We start from the raw sequence: 24,817 nt of genomic DNA, 5'->3' as shown, positions 1-24,817 counted from the left end.
AAAGCGCTTTATAAAATTTGCTATTACGATCTAAAGGAAAATGTAAATGAGAAGAAATATTCTGTTTTAGGGGGGGGGTAGGGCATGGCAGCATGAGCGAGACACAGAGTGTGGATGCGTAGAGGGGGGGGTAAGGAATAAGTTCCGGCGACAATTGCTCCGCTGCAAAATTCCACACATTAATGAAATGACCAAATTTTAACCTGGGATTCAACACTATACCCTATCCAGAACCTAACCCTACACCTGACATCACACTGTATTGCAACTCTTACCCATATTGTAGATGCAATAAAGTTCGTAGCAGTTGTCGCCAGAGCAAATGTCGTGTCACGAAGGAATGATGGGCAAGGCTCAGACAGATAGAGAATGAGGGGGGAGGACTGAAGTGAAAGGTTTAGGAACAAAATTGAGAGACAGAAACATTTTTTTTTTGGGGGGGGGGGGCTTAAAAGAGGAGAGGGAAGGGAGAGAGTGTCTTCATGTAGGATCCAGGGGCCTGTGGCACTATAGTTGAAACATCAGACTAGCCTTTGCAACATCACGGTAAGAAGAGGTAGATAAAACAGGTATGAGAAAGCAAGAAAATGCTAAGCCCATGGATGCAACCTAAGATATGCATGAAGTATGAGGAAGGAATTAAGATCTATAATGAATTTATATATGACCTTGTGATTTTGAATGTCATTGCATCTGAACAGCTAACCTGTGTACACTGCATTTCATCGTCCACACAGAATACTGTGATTATTAATTTTACTTGATAATGATAATAATGATGACGGTAATTAGAGCAATTGGTAATGATGATAGTAATGATGTTGATGTTGGTGAAGATGATGAAGATGATGATGATAATGATGATGATGGTGATAATGATTGTGATGATGATGTTGATGATGAAGATGATGATGATGATGATGATGATGGTGATATTGATTGTGATGATGATGTTGATGGTGATGATGGTGATGATGATGAAGATGATGATGATGATGATGATAATGATGATGATGGTGATAATGATTGTGATGATGATGTTGATGATGGTCATGATGATGTTGATGTTGATAATGATGATGACGACGATGATGATGACGAAGATGAAGATGATACTGAAGATTGTAATAATAATAATGATCACAATAATAAAGATTTACCCAGGGCAGTCTAGCTAATAACTGAACATCCAGTGGGGCCTTGTGTTATAATTTTTACCCTCTTATTAAACACTGAGTGCTTGATAAGAAGGCAGAATGTCCCATTTTGATAAGTCCTTGTAACGACTTAGCAAGTGATTGAACCCACTGCCTTCTATTCTCAAGGCAGGCACTCAAACCACTGATCCACCATGCCTGGTCGAACTAGTGTTTGTATTCCAAATTTTGCTTTTAACATGAATTTCAAACTTTATAGTAAAGGTCAGTCGTGTCCTCTGCATGGATGTATGGTATACATGTAAGGCAGCTGCAAGGCCTATGTGAAATCATAGAATTGTGTTTTTTAAGATATGGTTTCTTATCCTTGTTTCCCTTCTGCAACCAATAAACGACATCCTGAAACGATACTATGCAGATCTTAATCAAAGATCTTCATTTTTCACCTCCCACATGATAGTAGTCTACATGCACAGACCCTAATCAGTTTTGTGTGAAGTCTATCACAGTGTTCAACTTGCAACTGTTTTGACAAGTTACCTCACAGTTCCACCACCCCCTCTGGTACATGTAGGCTGGATATTCAGACCAATATGCCATGTTTAACCCATATAGGGTTTACATGTATGCCTGCAAACCATTTTTTTTTACTTTTTTTGCCATTTTGTTTTATCCTTAATATATAATTGTATGGTTTAAAGGATGTGAAATAAATGAATTGAAAACTAAACTGGAAGCAGTTGATTCAGAGCATGCGCCGCAGGGGAATAAGACCTGGTAATTAAAGATATGATCTGGGGGTCAGAACCTAATTCGAGACTTAACAGACAAGCTGGGCTTGCACAAGATTTAGGCTGATGCAAGGTGGCAGTGTAAAAACATAAGTGCCAGAAGTTGTGTCATACTTCAACCCCTCCCATGCTCCCCCCCCTCCAGAAAAAGAGAATAATAAGAATAATAACAGTCGTAGTAATGATTAAGAGAACAGTGGTATTGCAAGGAAGGATGAGCGTGCAGCTATTACAATTTCTGCATGCATAGCATAGGCCTACATGTATATGGTTATAAACTAAAGTTCCTGTAGGCAGTTATGCAAAACATGCATTTCACAGCGTTGTGACCCACTGGCTTTGGGGTTAAAAGAGACATTAGATGATAATACAATACACTGTATGCACTGTACAAAAAATTAATACAATTTTAAATCAAATCTCAAGGAACGTTAAGAAAGTATGCCATACTATCGTGAACTGACATTAGTGCTTGATCATGGACTTTCTGCATGATACAAATTCTTTCTCTATAGTTTATACTCAAAATACCCACTGGAGCGGTATTTAAAGCCTGTTTTTGCGTTTTGACATTTGTAGTAGTCTGAGAATATAATTTTCTTCAGTCAGGGTGACTTTGTCATGAACTTTCAGTCTATCTGTTAATGTACAACACTTGTTATCCACAGACTTTTAATTTTTCTCTTGGGCCCTCACACCAGGATCAACTCTTGGAAGTTCCTTTCCGCCTTGCCAGCATGAATACCTCCTCACGCTTGGAAGTCTTCATGGACATTTACACACAATACTATGCATGTATGGGTGGTACACCCTGCTTTTGATAGTTTTATTGAATCTTTCAAATAACGAAAAAACGTTTGCTCTCCTCTTCCCTTGCCACCTACTGATGCACTGGGCAAACTGCTATCAAATGTACCTGTATAATTTTCATGTCAATTTATGCAATGTTTGATATTGCTTTGTAATCTTGAATATGTTTGAAGTGCCAAATAAATAATGAATAAATAAATAAAATATAAGTGATTGTAATGTAAGTTATTGTGCTACACATCCTTAGGCTCCTGTAGCACTTAGAAATTATATTATGAACAAATGAAATAAAAATGGAAATCATCCATGTATAAATAGATCTGCAATATTTTATAGAATGTGCATGATCTTCTGACAATGTCAGAACTTCAACAATATATTTTTAAATGAAAACCCCCAAAGTTCTATTTTTGGGACATATGAATGCTTTCATTAGAACACATTCTGGGTTGAAGCATATTCTTCAGGTGTGTAATTTAATCTCAATGCCATGCGAACAGCATACCCTTGACCCGAATGTATCCCCTGATCCTGAAACACTACCTCAGTCAAGGGCTGCGTTCAATCCATTACTTCTTATCCTACAAACATGGTTGGAACAAAGACGTTAAGTAAAAACCATAGTTACATTTTGGAAATCATGTTAACATGAACATATTAGAAAAGGTGTAGGGAATTCTGTAGAACTATGGATATTGGATTGAATGCAACAGAGATCTCAGTCAACAATGGTGGCAGTGGACCTTCTTCTGGTTCATATGTGCATTGTGTACAATCAATGTTGACCTTTACTTCCTGGGTCAAGGTGCGGTGGGTGGGCTTGGAATGGGCAGAATCAATATTATGACAAACGTTTACCTGTTAGCCCACAGTAATTGTCTGTTGCGATTGCGAATTGATATGTGAAACTACTTGAAGAAAATTGATTTAATTTTTTTTTCTTTTTTTGGAGACGGAAATAGGAGGTAAATTTGTCTCGTCTCATTTTGTGGTGATACGTCATTCAGTGACTCCACGAAATTGGAATTACATGTACATATGTAGGAAAGTGTTGAATACTGATTTTAGAATGATTCATGTATTTCCCTGAGGCAAGCTTGCCCTTCTTTTACATTTCTCTGTCATCTTCCCCCCTTATTGCTGCAGATTAAAGGACATCTGGGTGAATTTCAGGGCAAGTTTTAGAAACGGTAGAAGAAAGTGATCAGTGTCTGGGGGAAGGGGTGAGGGACATTGCCACTATAAAATGGTTATCCTGCTCACTGGCGGATCCAGGAGAGGGGCAAAGTCTGCCCGTCCCCCCCCTTCGCCTTTTGAGAAGCAAAATTGAAATTTGTTATGTAAAAATGCCGTTAAAACAGAAGTGTACCCCCCTTTCGAAAGTCAACAAGACCTTTTTTTTTGCTTGTCAAATTTTTCCTGGGGAAAATGTGCCCCCCCCTTTGAAAATTCCTGGATCCACAGAGATATCACATTTTATAAACAAAGATTTTGTTTACTTTAACGGATGAAGGAAATATGTTTGCAGGTAATTTATTTAAAATGCATTTCATGTGGCGCGTCATGATGAATGGGCGACAGGAAAGACCCTTTCTTGCAACCGGCCCCTGGGTTCCACCACCTAATGAAAGTGGTCCCTGGATGAATGGGAGCGAGATAAAGAGGGTGTCACAAGGAAAGTGATAACAGGGGAGCGTTTCATGAAAGGACTTGTCAGACGTTTCATCGGACAAGTCCTGTTTTATCCGACAGTTACTATAGTAACAGTGCTTCTCAACCAACTCAGAATCCAGGAAAGTTGTCAGATCTGACAACTTGTGGGACGAAAATATTGATGAAATGCCCCCCGGGTCATGCTTTATGGGTTAGAATCTATTAAGTAGTTCATACGTGGTCATACTGTGACTTCTTAACATGACATTCAGGATATTGATGGAAACATCAGTTGCATGTACTTGCCCTTCTTCAATCTCAAGTTAGATTGACCAAGGAGCTTGAAGGAAACCAAAACCCAAGAAGAGAAGTAATCTTATTGGAAAGAGTAAAATGAGACGAACAATTAAAAAAAAGTTTCATTAAAATCGGTTATGAAATAAGCAAGTTATGGGAGTTTGAAAACTCTTGTTGTACTGTCTATAGGCATCCTCAAATTGGCAAACATGCTTCAAAATGGCTGATTTTGTGGACAACTCTCCATTTGTTTTGTACACAAATTTTCAGATTTTCCTCATCTTTCAAATTGCATCTTGCCTCCCTTTGAGCACAACATATGTCATGGGAAAATATAATCCACACCATATATGTCAAGGTCAGGAGGAGATAATATGAAAAATGTCAAAGGGGAAAATCTGAAAATATGTGTACAAAACAAATGAAGTTGTCCACAAAATCAGCCATTTTGAAGCACATTTGCCAATTTGAGGATTCACTTAGTAAGTACAAGACTTTTTAATTGTCCATAACTTGCTTATTTTATAACCAATTTTGATGAAACTTTTATTTAAATTGTTCCTCTCATTTTACTCTTTCCAATAAGATTACTACTCTTCTTGGGTGTGGTTTCCTTTAATTCATGCTTTTGACAGCATGCTGTAATACGTTATATTGCAATTTGCGAATAGTTGGAGTATTTGCTGTTAATTTGATTATTGGTAATACATATAGGTGAATTATGAAACTACATGGTTTCGAGGACATACACACGAATGTGTGAAGCATGTGCTTTATATAACGTAGCTCTATTACAATGCAGAGAACAGTCAGAGATATTGAGTGAAGCTGTGTCCTCACAATCTACATTGTCATAATCATGTGATGTTTTGCTTCATACCGACAGATATGTCTCAGTGAGATTGAAAGAAAGTCCTGGAAAAAGAAAAGAAAAGGGAAAGAATGTTTGATTGCAGAGTACTATGAATGAGTGGTTTCAGGATTTGAAAATATTGATAGATTGAGGGAGAAAAAAAAGATATAGATAGGGAGATAGTTCTTGAGGAAGGAAGAGGGAGAGAGATACATACAGAGCAATGCAGAGAGAGAGGGGGGGGGGGGGGTTGAAGAGAGAGATACTGGAAGGAAACCAGCTGTAGTCATCCCCTAATCATGCTTTTAGGAAGTTCACATTAACGTCTGGCTTAATTGCCAATCTGTTCTAATTTATGAAGTCTTGAAACTAATATTAAACCCACTTAAGGAATATAGAGACAGTACAGTAGAGTTTCTCAAAGCAAACTCCATTTTGGGTGAGTTTATGTAGATCTCAAATGCAATTACTTCATTTTATATAATTAGGCCTACCTGTAAAGCATTAAAGGTCAAGTCCACCTCAGAAAAATGTTGTTTTGAATCAATAGAGAAAAATCAGACAAGCACAATGCTGAAAATTTCATCAAAATCGGATGTAAAATTAAATTTATGACATTTCAAAGTTTCGCTTATTTTTAACAAAATAGTTATAGTAATGAGCCTGTTACATCCAAATGAGAGAGTTGATGACGTCACTCACTCACTATTTCTTTTGTTTTTTATTGTTTGAATTATACAATATTTCAATTTTTACGAATTTGATGATTAGGACCTCCTTGCCTGAAGTACAAAATGTTAAAATGATGGAATTCCACGTGTTCAGGGAGGAATGAAACTTCATTTCACATGACAATGACGAGAAAATAAAAATATTTCATATTTCATATAATAAAATACAAAAGAACTAGTGAGTGAGTGATGTCATTAGTTCCCTCATTTGCATACCGACCGAGATGTGCATATCACTGTTTTGTGAAATGAAGCGAAACTTTAAAATGTCATAACTTTCTTATTTTACATCCGATTTTGATGAAATTTGAAGTGTTATGCTTGTTGAATTTTTCTCTTCTTATTCAAATCAAATTTTTGTTGGGGTGGACTTGTCCTTTAAAAAGACATTATTTGTGAAAGATAACAGTACCGTAAGTAACGATGTATTAACCGCACCTTTTTCTCGGCGGGATAGAAGCAAAAGTCGGGGGTGCGGTTTATACACGGTGACGGGTCTGAGCCGGCCCGCCGTAACCCTTCCCGTACATGTACGATGTCTGCCAGTTCACAACACATCGAGTGGCCGGGCATAGCCGCCCAGGCAATGTCGTTTAGAGGGGTATGAGCCGCGGGTAATGGGAAGCGATTACCGGTATTACGATCTTAATTAAATGTTGTCCATAACAAACGCACCCACCTTCATGACACTAATTTTGACTTTATTCTCGATTCAAAGTAGTGAAGTTCCCTGGCTAATTTAAAAGAGACGCCAAGCATACTCGGTAATATTTTGTCACCGATGAGCGAGAGTTGAGTGAGCTTAGAGATTGCGTTGTAATGTGGTTATAGTGCGACTTAAGCTGGCGCTATTCAAAGTCCCGTTTCGCGCCAGCTTTTTTTTTTCTTTCCTGTTTGCTTTTCATAAGATACCATGTAAACCACGCACGAGGGAGACGGCATGAAGCCGTAAAAAACAACTGGAAAAAATGTCAATTTCTTTGTTTCTTGAACCTTCCTGTATTCCCATATCCAAAATTCATGCTAAGACATTAAATTTCTGAAAATGGTTGTGAGGTTGTGATGCAAGAAATGTGAATGTTTCTTCCTCCTACGCTGGGAAAGACACATCATAATTTGATGTACTGGCATGACTGGTACTGTATCGTAGTTTGCAATGTAATAGCAGTGCTGTGTGTGTGCGTGTACACTGTGACTGTGACGTGAGTGAGTGTGTAAGTTGCCAATATTGTCGGGATTGTTCTTTCTTTCTAACATTTGTAGATGAATTGATAAAGAACAGCAGATTTCCGCATACCGGTAATCTCTTTGGATACTTTGAAATCTTAAAATCTTAGATTTTGTTTCTTCGTACCTCAAATATGCATGTAAATGTAAGATTTTTTTTTTTTTTGTCCAAAGTTTGGGGGTGCGGTTAATACACCGTTACTTACGGTATTCATTTTTAATTTTTATCATTGGTGGATTGAGTATGACATTGCGATCAGTGGAAATTGCTACCTATTCTGTTGAATGTTTTTATGTTTATGTCAAACATAAAAATGACATGCAATTTAAGTTTTCATCCAAGGTAAAGTGATACTCAATGAAAGTCATGATTTTTATTTTGTTTATTGTATACAGTACATGTCTGGTAATTGATCATAACAACTATATGTCAGCCAGCGTTTGATTTAATTGACTTTTCACCAGCTGCTCTGAAACATTGAGCATAAGTTCTTTATTTACAAACACAGTGATTTATTTCCACAAATTATGTATTTCATGTTCATTTTCCCTCGCAGATCTTGAAAACAATAGACAAGCCAAAGTTGGAACGGTTAGAACGTCCCGAAGCCTGTCCTCAGAAGATCTACGAGCTTATGTTAAGGTGTTGGGCAGATGAACCGGAACGCAGAATGTCATTTGCTGAACTTCATGAAGAACTGCCAAAAGTAAGAAAATTCTTTAGACTGTTAATAGTATAAAGAGAATTTTAAAGATTTTATCCAGGCTCTTTTTTCTCTTTGTAAAAGGTATATTTTTGATGTAAAAGATCACTAAGAAATAAGTTAGATTACATGTACTTCAGGGATACAGTAATATATAGGTAAACTACATTTTGATAATAAAACTTTAAAAATTCAGTCATTCATAGGTTTGTAAATTTGGTTACGATGAATTCATTATCTCATCATCATTGCCACTACCATCATTGTCATAATAACCTTCATCATCACTATCATCACCACCAGCGCCACCACCAACATCGTCATCATTGCCGTCTTCTTTATTGTCATTGTAATAATAAGCAGTGCTTCGTAACATTTGTATTAAGTGCAATATAGATATTGCATCTCATCATCTTCATCATCCGCTGCTACAGAGAAAAGGGGTAAAACTTAAATATAATCTCCATTGTCAATATATTCTTTGATGAATGTTCAAATTGTTTTGCTTTGAAATCCTCTAGGCACGACCAATGCAGGTGAAAACCCTTGTCAACTATGTAGCATTACATCCAGAAGAACTTACATTCAGAGCAGAGGACATACTCTCCGTCGTCGACATCAAGTAAGTCATGTCAAAGTCAAGGGGATGTTCACCCTGATGTAAAATTGGTTTTGTTAACGGAAGAAATAAGATACATTGGTTCATACAGGTAGTATCTTAGTATCACAGAAGCAATTATGAAATAATTGGTCTGATAAAAATCAAATAATGATAATAATAGAACGGTATATTTACCCAGGGTAGCCACTTCAGTTCTGAAAACTGTTCTCCCAGCGGGCCCTGCTATTATTATTACCCGGCGTTAGCTCGGCTACCTAGGTGCTCAAGCATTCAAGGAATGTCTTCCTACTGGGTTCCCTTTCACCTCACCTGGGTTGAGTGCAGCACAATATGGGTAAATTCTTGTTGAAGGAAAACACGCCATGGCTAGGAATCGAACCTACGTCCCTCAGATTGAGAGACGACAGTCATAACCACAATGCCCCATCATGCATCTATAAAGTAAAAGATTTTCTGAGAAAATGGCATTTTATGGAATTGATATCACTTGACACTGACTAGGAGGTGCAGAGTTAAAGATTTTCAATTAATTTCATATGCAAGCACACCCTCTCCCCATGTTTTCTGAGTCGTATTTGCAGTTTTCTCAGAAAATGGAAAATGTTTTTATTTATGCATTCATGTTATCATAAGACAAATTATGTCATACTAACTTCTATGAAGAAAATTTGTTATCATGAACCATTGAAATGTTGGGATTTTATAGAATTTGTTTTAATGGGGGATCTGCTTGCATATCATGTGTACAGGTACATATATTATATACCATGATTCTATTATCCGATGAAGCTATTTCTTTTCTATTTCACATATTCCTTTACGGTAAACTGATGCACACAGATTTCTTTTCTTCAGCTTATCACATTTTTGTAACCTAATACCTCAAAAGTCTTGTTTTGATTATGTGGATTGCAAAATACCTCATTGAGGTTGTTTTCTTGAAAGCATCATTTCCTTCTCTTCATAAATTATTCATGCTGTTAAGCTTTGTTTTTCTCTGTTTTTTTTTTGCGTTTTAATCTTAAAGATACAATTACTGCCCTACATCCTGTTTTCAACATGTTCTTCCTTTTCAAGTATAAAGTATTGGTTTCAGTTGTATCTTCCCTCAGTTCGGTGGTAGTATAATTATATCTTATCTTCTACCTTAGAAGGATACATATAAGTGGAAAAAACGTACTTTCTGCCCAAACCAGCAGTAAAGAGAGGAACTATCTGCAGAATCTAATCCAGAGCTGCAGAGTGATCAAGTTCTTCTAATTGTTGCTCGATCCATGTCGAAGTACATATTGGAGTTGTTCCAGGTTGTCGATATCGGAGTTCAACTGCTGTATTACCACGTGGTGATTCATTCACACAAAAATCTAACCAACTCGCACCAAACACCTTCAAATTGCTTCTAAACGACTTGCGCGATTGGACGACCTGATAGCGGAGTCCTGGAAAAAATCGCAGTAGTGTGTGTATATTTGATATTTTCATTAAAATTTGTTGCATGTAACATATGTTTATATTTTTCTTTGGGGTGGTTTTAAGCAGGTTTGATGCCTTGTGCAGACAGGATGTTGGGAGTGGTGTCACTCATAGTTTGTGATGGTTTACATGATTGAACATCCGGTTTGCTGTTAATGATATGGTGTCCTGAAAAAGGCACAGAAGCTGTGATATGTCATAAAACGGATGTTGCTGTTGGTTTTTTATTTTAATTCACATTTTTTTGCACGTATCATGTGTTCTCATTTTTCCTTGGTACAGTTTGAAGCACAGTGTGAACAGAACCTAGGAATAGTGTCGTTCAAGGTTTGTAACATGAACAGACCTCCTTCCCATATCCATTGCAGGAGATAGCTACAGCAACAAGATATAGGCTTGCCTTACAAGCTAGTCCAGGATTTGCTTATGAGCTGCTTCTCAGTGTAGGGTGCGATCTTTGAAAGGCTCTCACACATGCCTTCCTGTTGGATCTGTCCGTCTATCAAACCGTCCTGGTAATCTGTAAGAGATTTTAGTGGGTGGGGAGTCTTTACGTGATCTGATCTAGTTAGAGAAATAAAATCAAGGGGAATCAAGCTGATTGCTTGGAAAGCTTGTGTTGGGATTTTCAAAGCTTTGGTGCGAGACTGATTTGAAGAAGTGTTAACGAAGGCAGCTGTTTCTTCAGTGTCTGCTCGATGGTTGATAACGTTGTTACCATATCTTCAAAAACTGTAAGTACGTTCTTGTATGAGTTGTCTTTCATTATATCTCTGCCTAGGTTTGCTAATTCAAAACTTACTTTGTTAAATTTTGTTACATGTAGGTTTTGAAAGGTTTATTTAGGTATTTTCTCTGGGAAATGTGGCAAAGTTTGTGTTGTGTTTGAAAGCAGTATCTGACTAATTACTCAAGTTTTGCCCTGACTGAAAGGATGTGGAGAGTGTTTATCAACAACAGTTGGATTGCTTATCAAAAGAGTTGTTACCAAATCACCAGCCAGCTCGTCTGACACAAAGTGCAGCAATTGATCACACGACTGACATCTGCGATTGGTAGCATTGGCTGTTGTATACATCCAGTGGTGCAGATTAACTTATAATCAATCGTTAAGCACTGTGTTATGGGACTTTGAGCCCATAAAGGCTTTAGGCCAAGAGTGATGGACTTCATTTATACTGCTACTTTTAGAAGGTACATGTACTTTCATTTGTGAATAATGTGTAGCTCAGCACTTAGTGATTTTTGTTTGTCTTGAAGTTTGAGTTGGTGATTTCTGGATTTGATTGTTGGATATCTACATGTATGTGTAATTTATAATGGTTGATAACTTTTATGACTTTGGATCAAATTCTGGATTTGTTTATTCATCATTAAAGGATCTAGCTTAGACATCTGTTAAGAATATAAATTTTAGTGTTTTCAAACAATTTTCATGAACAACAAGACCTATTATTTTCTCGGAAAACAGAGTAGGAGTAAATGATGATTAAAAAAAATCATTGTTTCATTACAGATGGTTGAAGGGATCTAAAGTGGTGCACGCAATTCTAGAATGTGAATAGATGGATCTATTCCATTGTTGCTTTATTAGTTTGGATATTGCAAAATAAAAGTTACACTTACGTGGTATTGCATACCAACAATTCAGAACAACAGTTCAGAAATGGGGCATAAAGTCGGTGTGTGATCCCATGGCCGTGATCATGTGAGGATGTTTCCGTCTGAAAACAAAAGGATTTCATATGCTGATTGAGTGGACACACAAGGATTGTAACCAAGCTAGGTTCATGGTTTGTAGCAAGGATCCTGGCCTTATTCAAGTCTTGCAGCCGCTGATCTGGGCGCAACCCGCCAGCGAGCACAAGGGCATCGAACTCGGTTGTGATATGAGTGCTGTATCAACAGGACTCCTGTTTTGACTTCGTCTGTGATCAGAGCACTTGCAGCTATTTTGGTTTGGATAGGAGTGGCGTGTGATTATTTTCTGCGATTATCAACCGGGATTATCCGCGATGTACGAGATCAACGCAAATAGGTAAGGAAGATTCCCTGCTTCATCGACTTGTATTCTCACCATCTACCAGAATACGCACTGAAGAGTTGTCAGTCAGTGGGGTCACTAATTCTGCCATCCTTGCCTTTCAACACCCGGCATCGGCTTCTTCAAGACAGACTTTCTCAAGTTTTTATCATTGAATAGCTCGAGCTCTAGAGAGTTTTGAGGCGTGTACGTGTGATATTGATAGCAGGGTGGAGACCTACTTCTATAGCATTATTGAGATTGTACACGGACTGACCCCGAGGGTATAATCTATCGACTTTGGAAGATTATTTGAAGTTTGGTCACACAAAGCTTCAAGGGTGTCTTGTAATTGCTTGGTTATCTGACAGAGCGAGCGAATGTTTTTTTTTATAATGCTGGTCGTAGCGTGTGTTCTTTCTCTTGTATCGTAGTTTGGATTGGATTGTATTTGGGTATAGCACAGAAATTGGCTTCATTATTTTCAATGTTTTCATTGTGGTAAGTAAATTTTAATTGTGATTATTTCAAAGTTTGCAGTTTCAAATTGTGCCCAATATGGATTTGCTATTGGAAACATCCAACGTTTTGGTTTGATTCTTCGATCCAACTTGTGTCTTTTCTTCAGTGACAAACGTAAACAGTTACAACTGAATTTTGGGTGACTAATACATGTATTTTATGCATGAATTAAACAAATTTTTCCTTGCAGACAAAGAAACCAGGAAATTTACTACTTAACCTCTTTGTGGTCTAGTGGTTCTGACTCTCGCGTTTCAATCAGAGGGTCATATGTTCAAATCTGAGCCATGGTGTTACTTTCCTTGAGCAAGGAATTTATCCCTACTGTGCTGCACTCAACCCAGGTGATGTAAATAGTGAGGAGGGCAGGATTCCTACTTGGAAAAGCTTTATGAGCTGCAAAAGGCTACAGGGCTAAAGCCAGGGTCATTATGCCCAAGTCATTTGGAAGCACATAGGGATTTGATATGTGATATACAAGAGCTATGATATTATTATTGATTTTATGTCTGATTGAACCTTTACAAAGACAATAATGTTTTTGTGCCCCTGGACTTTCCTTAATCAAGCTTTACCGATGAGCTGACATGGTCTCTTTAAATCAGAATGATGACATCGGATACGAGGGTGTTATGAAGGAAGGAAGTGGAGGAAGAGAAAGTGGTTTTGAAAACCACCGGATAACAAGCTACTGTTTACAACAGGATGAAGGAAACAATATATTACCTGTATAGAGCCAAAAGGGCACTACTACTTTATCACAAAAGCTTCTGCCAACTGCCCCTGTTAAGTCACCAACTACCGGGAATCGGACTGTTCTAGAAGTACATAATTTGAGAATTAGATCAGTATTTAACGGGTTAATGAAAACATTCTCATATTTTGTAATCATTTGTCCCAGTTTTATATGAACTTGCAATGTTGGCAGGCGTCGTCCTTCTGCTGCTGAAAACTCATGTGGTGTAACCTTTTGTCATCTCATCATCCAAGAATAACATTCATGTGAGGACGGAGCGAATCTCTACATCCGAAACCACAACGCAGCCGCTTGCGTTCCATGTTCTGCAAGACGGTGACTCACCTTACTAAGTTTGAAACCCCCAAGACGTGGTGGCGTCATAGGGTAGAGATACCCCAGGATCACGTTGCACTTGTGTTCATGATTGAATGGTGTAATGCTTTTATATTTGGAATGATCTTGAATTCAGAGAGGTAGTAGCTATTACTGGTGCCATTCTGGGATACCACGCACCTGTCTCGGATTCTGTCTTCACCTGAATGTGGTTTTTCTGTAGATTTTCTGGCTTGGGAATTGTTCTACAATTGGCATCTCTTTAGACATTCCATCATTGATTTTATTGTTTTTCCAACTTGTTGTGAGTAGACAGTGTATACTTAGGTGAGACATGAAAGTTTGCCTCACTTCTACAATGTTTTGCTTGGTATGATAAAAGATAAAATGTCTATCAAGGTAGTTTTGCTTGCGTGAACTTCACCTAGAAAACCGGAAAGTCCAACAAAGGCACGCATCGAAACCTACTTCTGTGGTGCATGAGCACCTTAATGTGGATGCGTATATTATATCATCAGTTCTCCAAATCTGTTGGCATCTACGTATTAGAATGCCAATAAACTTCTGTGATATCATTGTCATTATTGGCATGCATTTCCACAGTATACAAATATTTTTTCAGGTACATGTAGTTTCATGGATAAACCTTGAAATTTATCATACATGTTCCAATGGGTTTGTCCCTTTATATTTTTGTTCATCATTGATCGAGCAATTTTTCCGCTGTTTTCCAATTTGTTCTCTTCAGTGACGACACTGGAGTGTGGAAGGGCATAAATCCGATGGGAAAGATTGGATACTTCCAGCGGGTGGATACGGTTGCCCTCGGCAACAATCAGACGGGGAAGCTCAAAAGATGGAGGAGCGGAAGGTCTTCTAAAACAGAAAACAGACGAAGGTAGGATATCTCTTTTTTAAATACTGTTTTAATTTTCTCTATTTTGAGCTGATTTTGTGACTCGCTTTGTATACTGAAGAATTTTGCATGTAAGGTATTACTGTTTTATGATTGTGAGTGTTTAATTGTTGAATATATCGATGGTATACATTGAATTTTGAGTTGATATTGCTGCACAGTTTGTGTGGGTGTTTCCGTGACAACCTGTGGCATGACTTTTCAAACAATCTATTGTTAGCTTTGACATTATTTGTTGAAATTCTAAAGAGTTGATTTTCTTCCCAATATCTTAATAAGATATGATTATTTTCATCATGTTCATATTTACATGCCATTTTCATTACTCCAGAGATGACATTTGTTTATGGGATATCATACTACAGATTAGCTTGCATTTGAGTTTAAGTTTTCACTTGGATAATCAATACCATATTTCATTGTATGATTTCAAAATACATGATATATATATATTTTCATTTCATTTATTTAATTTAAGTCAAAATCATATTTTTAATGTTCAATGAATATTCAATTCAAATCAAAATTTATACAAAATGCTTTTGAAATACAGTGTTTTATATTTAACAACTTAAGCTTGTACAAGCATTTATTAATAATATGCATTATTTTGTTACTTGTGCTAAACATGAGATGTGAATTAGTCATTCAATTTCAACTTATTATCCAAATTAAATCATTGGAACAGTTTATTAACCCCACAACAAAAATTACGAAATAATATTTTTTTAGCCATGATATTGATATTTCTGCGGATTACAAACAAATAAAACCGATTACTTCATAATTAGGATGTGGTTTTTATTCTGGAATCTGGTATTGTTTCCCTATTTTGATTTGTTTGGCAAACACCATATTTCATGCTCGGGGAATGACAATGGGTTGATTTGATACTCTTTCTTCTGCACTGATTGTGGACGTGTGTTTATGCATGATTACACCCACACTCAGATAGGATCTCACTGCCCACCGCAAAGGAATGACACAAAGTAGCATTTCCATTTTGAACGGCAATGAAGGAAATTCCTCCATTTCTTGCATTTATACTAAAATATTTTCCCCTTATGATTAAAGATCCAATTTAGGACTATGTCAAGTGTCACAGTTCGGTATCTAGCTGTTTTAAAGTTTTACGATTTGGCTTTTGATTTTAAGATTTTTGGGGGTAAAATTACATGGTTTTCCTTTCTTCTGGGAATTAAAAGGACATTTATGATTTTCAAAGCATGTTTTTTTATTTGCTATAGTATATAATTTATTCATGACACCATTTTACAGCATATTGTATGCATCGCAGAGACCTAAACGTCAGAGGTAAGATGTCGAATAAAATGCATAATTCAGCACTTTTTATTTCAATATCACGCTTAATAACTCTCATTCATTCAATTTTCTGCAAAATCATCAAAAACTACATGTATATAAATTTTTCAGTCATTTAAAAGTGGGCTTATTGATAAATTCGGAGGTTCTTGGGACCAATTTCTTCTTTGCTAATATACACCTCAAAAGCACAGCACTTTCCCTTCACGGAATCTACATGAAATCATGCGAATCACTACATTGTACATTTCACTCTTTTGCTACACTTAATCACTGATGGTTGTTCATTTGGAAACATCTTTTTCAACTCTATTTGGCATTACATAAATACTTTATCTCTGGATGCAATTTTTCTTTGCATGACTTCTTCTTTACCAGTGGCGTATCTAGGGGGCAAGAGGGCACATTCCCTGGGTACCCTTTTTTTGGGGGGGAGCATGCAATTTTTTTTTTACTGAAAGTCATATTCTAAAAACTTCTGGCATCAAGATGAAAAGGGTGCTACCTCTGTGTTTGTCTTGGTGTCAGATATTTCAGATATTTGAACGGGAAAACAAATATAGCACCTTGCTCTTGCCCCCCCCCCCCCCCTCCTAGATATGTCATTTTTTATTGCTTGTCTCTAGCATCTTGTGCATTTTTTTTCCAGCACAATCTTGCACGTTTCTTATTTTTCCTGTTCACACAAGTTATGTTTTTTTAAGATATAAAGGCAAAGCAAAGCATTCTCAAGTGTCAGGAAATAGGCAATTGGATCATGCTGATATTTAGTCATGTACACTATATCCTCCAACACTTAGGATATAATGTGATTGTTTAGATTATAACTGACAAAAATGAGCTTTATTAACTTATGTTCACATTTTGGGGTTGGCTTGTTATTTAGAAGTAAAATTAAGCGGTATGGAGTGAATGTTCAGATTTTCTATCAATTCATACATTTTTACATTTTTAGCAAAACAAAACCATTTGAAAGTCAAGCACAAATTTATAATATATATGTAGTACATGTCTGATTATCTGAAGATAAAATTGCATTTTTTTTTGTTTTTGTTCAAATGCAAGTATTCAAATGGCCCAAGATTTGCTTGTATTAGGGTCAGCAAGCATTGCATAAGTACAATATTTAAAATTGATCAAAGTTAAAATGTGAACATCACCAATCTTTTAAAAGACAAGTCCACCCCAACAAAAACTTGATTTGAATAAAAAGAGAAAAATTCAACGAGCATAACACTGACAATTTCATCAAAATCGGATGTAAAATAAGAAAGTTATGACATTTCAAAGTTTCGCTTCATTTCACAAAAACAGTTATATGAACGAGCCAGATACATCCAAACGAGAGAGTCGATGATGTCATGCACTCACTATTTCTTTTGTTTTTTATTGTTTGAAATATGAAATATTTTGATTTTCTCGTCATTGTCATGTGAAATGAAGTTTCATTCCTCCCTGAACACGTGGAATTCCATTATTTTAACATTTTGTGCTTCAGGCAAGGAGGTCCTCATCGTCAAATTCGTAAAAATTGAAATATTGTATAATTCAAACAATAAAAAAAAAAGAAATAGTGAGTGAGTGACATCATTGACTCTCTCATTTGGATGTAACTGGCTCTTTCATGTAACTATTTTGTTAAAAATAAGTGAAATTTTGAAATGTCATAACTTTCTTATTTTACATCCGATTTTGATGAAATCTTCAGCATTGTGCTTGTCTGATTTTTCTCTATTGATTCAAATCAACATTTTTCTGAGGTGGACTTGACCTTTAAACACACCAAATGTGAATTGGATTTGAATTTGAATTTATTGAACATTGATGAACATCAATATTTTGTTTACCTAGTCTATTAGGACAGTATTTAAAAAAGGGATGATAAGTTTATTCAGAATTTAACCCAGGTTTCCCAATGTTACCTAGTCAGTCTTTATATCCTTAGGGCAATAAAATAAATTCTTAAAGGGTCAGTTGAGTTTCGGAGATCTTCCACGGAAGTGCGAGGTTCTGCAAAGACGAAAATGACATGACCGAATGCATGCTTTGCCTTTTAGACTTATTACATCATTTCAAGGGAATCTAATCTTGTTTATAGCTGGGGAGTGTTTCATGAACCATCTTGTCAGTGATTTTCACTCACAACTTTGCTCTCAGCCAATCAGGTGGAGGGATTTCAGTAGCTTATAACAAAATCAATGAAATATTTGCTCCCCTGAAGTCCCTTCTGCTGATTCAGTTGTAACCCAAAGCGAGTGGAGCATATTTGTATGTGAGATTGCTGTGAAGATTTTGCTTTAATATTATTTGCTATGGATGTTTGGTTTTGTGAGCAATATAGATATATATGCCTACATGAAATACAACATCTTTTTACCATATAGTTGTATGCAGTGAAATCATTCTCAGACAATTTTATCTATATAATTTTTAACTCCATTCGTTTGAAAAAAAAATTCTTTCCTTTTAATGGAATAAGTGTATATGTAATTGACGAAGAAGCTCATGTTCACTATCATAGTCACCCCAGCACAGCTAACAACAAGTACCCGTGATTTCAGTATCCCATTTATCTTTTCTTCTTTTTCTTTGACTTGTCGGTAATAATGTTTCTTTTTCCCCTCAATTTTAGTATTTCTTTGCATCAGTATAAACTCATTGTTTATTTTTGGAATACATGTCTGTATTTCAAAATGTGTTAGGCAGTTTTTCCTTCCTTTTCATAAGATTATTACTAAGTTTAGACAATATTTTCTATTCAAAGGTATTATTTTCTTTTTCATAGCTTTCTAATTAGTTATAAATTCATGATTCAATAAGCTACGTGCCTAGCTCCAAAGACAGGTTTGCTCAGGTGTCAATTCTTTACTGGTATAGCAGAATTGTTTTTCAAAATATGACATTGATATTAATAATGATATGATAATAATATAGGTATATTTACCCAGGGTAGCCACTTCAGTTTCAAAATCTTTTCTACCAGCGGGCCCTGCAATCATTATTACCCCGGCTTTAGCTGAGCTGCCTAGGCACTCAAGCATTCAAGGAATTTCTTCCTAACGGGTACCCATTCACCTCACCTGGGTAGAGTGCAGCACAATGTGGATTAGTTTCTTGCTGAAGGAAATTATGCCATGGCTGGGATTCAAACCTATGACCCTCTGTTTCAAAGTCAGAAGACTAATCCACTGGGCCACAACCCTCCATTGATCATGATAATGATGTGGATTCTCATGTCAATTGAAAGAAAACATTTCACGTCAATTGGCTTGGTCCTTACATGTAGTTTAGCTGTGAATCTTGATGTAGATATTTTAAGGTATAGTTATAGGGAATTATGATTTGATATCCCCCCTGAGTGCACCCCTATTGGGTGAAGGATGTACCTGTCTCATACCCTGATGATGCGTGGATAAAGTCTGGAATTAAGGGGGTATAGACTCATAAGATTTTTTTTTTTTTGGGGGGGGGGGTTGGGTGTAGGTGCATGGAGATTAAGGGGGTGGGGTTTGATGGCTTAGTACTATGCGTATGGTAGGAAATGGCGGGGGGGGGGACCACAGCATAGATGTGACCAGAATTACCTAGACGAATTTGGGATGCAGGAGGAGGTGCATCTTGGCCTTCCTTTCCATATATACATGTAGACCCTACCATTGAGACTTAGACTTTGAGGTGGTGTAATTAAAGGCACAATAATGGAAGAAGTTGTGAAAGTGGTATATAAAATTTATATTTGGTGAAATAAAGGGACATGGGGACTTTTAAACAAAAAAAACCCCGGCAGAATCTTGTTAATTTGAATGAAAAGAAGTGGAAGCGAAGGGAAGCGGATAGCCAAACAAGGTCACAGGTGTAATTCAGTGCCTTTCCCCATGGAAGTTTGCCACACCTTTGGCACACTTTATTCAGGTTTAGAGGAATTATTAGATCAAATTTTTTCAGGCATCAAAAGGAAACACATTTTTCCCTTCTCTCCTTCTGTTTTTTGCCCTACGATCATCATGGAAAGCATTATTATTTATTGGTTCGTAGCTCCTGAGGTGATGTCCTAAATATTATTGTCATCTGATTCCCCCCAAAAAAGACAAAAATTTGGCGAACAAGAGTTGATTCGTATCACTGAAACTCTGTGAAGTTTCAACAGCTCTTTGAAACACAAACCGATCTTGTCACTATCACATGGTGGCAGGACCCCCCCCCCTCCAGTTTCCATTTTTGTCAGAAAATCACCTGTTAATTAGAAGCAGTAGCTGAAGATTGTTGTTGATTTGAGAGAGATGATTGTCATACCATCTGTTGGTGTTTTTCATGGATGGATATTCTCTGGTTAGAACGCACCATGAACTCCATGAGACAAGTTTCATACATGTGTAGGCCTACTGTATAAGTGGTTATTTTCTCATTTTTTTCTCATGTATAGCACTTAATAGTCCATAACCAAAACACTTTATTGATACATGAATTATTAATATATTAAAACTCTAGGGAATAAGCTGACAATGTTAGGTGTATTATCAGATACAGTGAGCAACTTACTGTTTTCAGCCATTTTTCCGCTGTTCTCTCTTTCTCTTTATGGCCAATTTGCTGCCCTTGTGAAAACGAGCAAAAATGAAATTTGGCCATTTGAATTTTTCCTTTGACATAATTACATGAAACTGCTGTAAAGTGATGAATTTTGTTGCTTGGTTCACTGTGAAAGGCATATGAAAATTGTTGTTCTTTTTGTTATGTAGTGCATTATTCGTTGAGTTTTAATCACCCAATGAGGTTTGCTGCTTGTGTTGTTAAATGCATTAATTAGCATGATACATGTATGCCTTGTCAAAGGAATGTTGCATGCAAGCATTTTTTGGCAATGCATAGAATAAATAGATATTTCATGAAAAACCAGCAGTATACTGTATCTTTGTCCTTTTGTTTAGCCAATAATTAAAGTGTCCCAATTCGGAGCTGCCAAATAGTACACTTTTAAAAAAAATTGTGCACTTTATCACTGACAATATGAGGCTACAAGTATTTCCCCAACTTATCCTTTTTTTTCTTAATTTTTTAAATGAAAGAGTTAAAAATAATGGCGCCAGTTATAGCATAGTCATGCAAGTCTTACATTGCACAAATATTTTGGCTCCCCCTTTTTTGTATAAACTAGAATATTTCTTTAATACTGGAAAAAGAACCTGAAAGCTAACTATTACAATTTCATATTCTTCATAGCAGGTGATTCCCCTTCACCCATTCTGTTTTGATTTGAAGACATAACTAGAAACATGAATCCTCCCAGATCAATCTTGAAAGGAATAGCTATGTCTGGTACAGTCTGGCATGATTGCATGCTCGTACAGAAAGGATTCTGCATGTCAAATGAAATTGAAGGATTCCAATTTTCAAGTTCACCCAGGAGTTTTTTCAGGCTCACTGCTTATTAGACTCACTCATGAGTGTTTTCTTCCATCTTCCCTTCCCTTTAATTCCCCTCTCCCCTCTTCAAACTGGATTTCTCTTTCCATTTTTCCTTTTCTTACCTCCCATTCTCTCTGTCTTTTCTTGAACTTATTTTGTTCTGTCTGTTCTTGACTGAAAATTTATCATTCTTTTATTTTACGTACTTCACATTTTCTTTGAATATGTTCACATTTCCTCTGATTATGTTCACATTTTGTTTGAGTATGTTCATATCATCTTTGGATTTCTTAAAAACTTCTTTTGATTTCTCCGTATCTTCTTCAAATATCTTTACGAAATCTTCTTTTGATTTCATTACCTTCAAATTTCTTCTTTTTTCTTTGAGATGCTCTTCTCGTGGTTAAGCTTATTATCATCTCTGTTTCATTATTTTCTTTTCAAACACATCCTTGTCATCCAATCTCATCTTCTCTCTCCATCTATTCCAAAATATGTCTATCTTATCCATGTCTACCTTTTTTCCATCCTTATCCCAATGTCACATGTCTTTTCCTTGTTTGCCTCTCTCTGTTTCTATCTCTGTCTCTCTCCGTTTCTATCTCTGTCTCTCTCCATCTTCCTCTTTCTATCTATTTATCCATCCTGTTCGTCATATTCCCTGACGCCGGATGTTTATATATCGCACGCTTGGCTACCCCGGCATTACGATCCGCACAATCTCATTATTGCTCGGTGGCGTCTGTCTGTGTGGGGGCTTGCCTTGGTAATGTTCGGTCGTTGGGTTGTCTTCCGATTCTTCTTCTCCACCATGGACATACACACACATCCACCTCCTCTGCCATCACCATCATCCATAACTCAACTCTCTCTCATTATCTTGGTATCTGTCTGGTGTGTGACGCTTTGCTGAATCTCTTACCTGCGTAGCTGGCATGGGTATGTATTAGAAATGGTGTGTCGTGTAGTCCCATCTATTGGTTCTTTTCCAACCCCACCTTCACCTTGGTTTGCTTTTGAGTTTGTGGTGCCACACGCTTTTTTGTGATGAGTTATTTTCTTCCCTCCCCATGTTGCTTTGATGTTTTTGCCTTTTATTATTATTTCCTCTGTGCGTAATATTGATTTTTGCCTTTTCTGTAGAAAATTTTGAAAGATTTTCTCACATTTATTGGGCCTGTCACTTTTTAGTGTGCTTTGTTATTATTTTTTTATTGGTTTCTTCCCCATTCCAATTTGTCATATTTTTTCTTATGATTTTTCTAATATCATATTTTCTTTTATTAATCGGTTTCATTATGTGTTTGTTTTTCCTATGCTGAAATTCTTTCGCATAACAAAATAAGTTATTCAAGCTGCCTTTGCAATATTGTATTTTCATGTTTGAATATCATAAAGAATAATTGTAATTTGTAAATGTTATGTGCTATATTTGTCTCATTACATTCAAGAATTGATTTGCTTATTAAGTATTATCAAATTTTATTCATTGAGAATGTTGACAAGTATGTTTATATTAATCAAAGTGTATTTTTTTTCACCCTTGGTATTTTTATCGAACAATATTTACTAGTAATTTATAGTTAATGAGCTCATTGTATCAATGATTATACATGCTTCTCTTACTTTCTTTACCAGTTTTACAGAGTTAACAAATCCTATTTTATGATATAATTATCTGGATTTCATATAAAGTGTGATTCATTTTCATTCTCACAGATAAAACTTTATATTCTTATTCTTATGTATTCTGTCTTTTGTTCCCTTATACTTAAGCACATGCATTTCCAAGATTTTCCCCTTTGCCAATTAAAAAGGAAACTGAGAGCAGAAAAAAATATTCTTGGAGAATTGGTGTTGAAAGGAGAGATTTATATTTAGCATATGATCTTGTAATGTACGTCACCACATGAAAATAGTAGCAAGTATGATATGCCAGTGAAAAAAATATCAGCAATTTTCATTCAGCTGATTGTTCTTAGCATGTATGGTGGTTACACATACATATTGTAAAAATAAAATATTTCTAGGAGGATTTCCCCTTGTTATTCAAGAAATTGGGGAGGAGTGGGGTAGGGGGATGCAGAAAATGGATGAAAGATTTTTATTGATTTAGTCTATAGCAGATGGTCTAATTTTCAGATCGTCTAACACCATCATGCCTTAACTCACTTGATTTGTAATTATTTTCCTATTATTACCATTTGGTCCAATGTTCACATGGTCTAACTTTCATTTGGACTGTTGTGCCCAGATGGTCCAATTGACTATTTGTCTCCTTATCATTTGTCATTTTGTCAATTGAGAATTTGGCTCATATCTGTTTTTATCTAATTGCATAGACTATTGAAGTGGCATATAATTTAGTGGATATTAGACCAAATGGTATTGCCAAACTGAAAAATAGGCAGGAAAAGATGCCAGTGGCCTAAATAAGACCATTATACCAAATGGAAAGTTGGCAAAATGGGTGTAGACCAAGTGGCAATTTACTGGTTGAACGTCCTTTTGTATGCCAACTGATTTGGGTTGTATGCCATGTTTTATGTTTTTTATTTTCACCAAAAGATATTGCGATAGCCAAAGTTGAAGGCAGCAAGCCAGCTGTTATCACCACACATCTAATGAGTTAATGATCGAGATTGGTATCACTAATCGCTATTGAGAGCCAATTTTCATGATAGTTTAGTTCTGTTCACATGGAACCTTGTCAGATTAAAGATAAATTCCAGTATTGGTAACAATCTCAAAATGAATTTTTACAGAATCTAATATAATGACCACCCAAGTGTCTGTTTGTATGAATAAAAAATATGTGCCAAAGGATTCTGGAAGAAATTGTTTAATTGCTGAGAAATAAGCAAAATAAGTGCGGATTCGGTCACTTCCGTCGGGTCTTTATTCCAGCAATAATAATACACTGACCCACGTGTGCCTATCTGTGTTGGTGATCTTCAGTGTGAACATTTTTCAGCATAGATTTCAAGATTTCACAAAGTTCAGTTTATGTAACTTTACCAGATCTAGATCCTCGATGATATACTGACAATTAAGCCTGGTTTTACAGACTTTCTCATGAAATCAGTGTTTACTGCAACTACTGGCATTTCTCTTTAAATTACAAATTAAAATATCAGGTGTATATACTACTCAAAATGAATACATGCAGACATGAGAAGGCTTATTCAAAGTTACTACATAGTGGACAGTTATTCATCATATCATAATATATTGAAA

General features: G+C 36.3%; 1 protein-coding gene across 9 annotated transcripts in view; it reads left to right on the top strand.

Annotated features, from left to right (window-relative positions):
- The window catches only part of LOC121427221 (serine/arginine repetitive matrix protein 1-like), an 86,667-nt gene that overhangs the window by 21,655 nt on the left and 40,195 nt on the right, over positions 1-24,817 (top strand). For 5 of the 9 annotated variants that reach the window (XM_041623509.1, XM_041623508.1, XM_041623507.1 and 2 more), the window contains exons 5-9: positions 8,077-8,226; positions 8,745-8,845; positions 14,684-14,833; positions 16,130-16,165; positions 22,511-22,519. In XM_041623509.1, coding sequence (XP_041479443.1) covers positions 8,077-8,226; positions 8,745-8,845; positions 14,684-14,833; positions 16,130-16,165; positions 22,511-22,519 — 446 coding nt within the window. Of the gene's footprint in view, positions 1-8,076; positions 8,227-8,744; positions 8,846-10,872; positions 11,053-11,530; positions 12,357-14,683; positions 14,834-16,129; positions 16,166-22,510; positions 22,520-24,817 lie in introns of those variants that run through there. The other 4 variants (XM_041623510.1, XM_041623513.1, XM_041623512.1 and 1 more) reach the window with 4 other exon arrangements.

Source organism: Lytechinus variegatus, chromosome 14 (genome assembly GCF_018143015.1).
Source record: "Lytechinus variegatus isolate NC3 chromosome 14, Lvar_3.0, whole genome shotgun sequence".
Lineage (NCBI taxonomy): Eukaryota > Metazoa > Echinodermata > Echinoidea > Temnopleuroida > Toxopneustidae > Lytechinus > Lytechinus variegatus.
The sequence above is the reverse complement of the archived record's forward strand: the minus strand, read 5'-3'. Positions and strand labels throughout refer to the sequence as shown.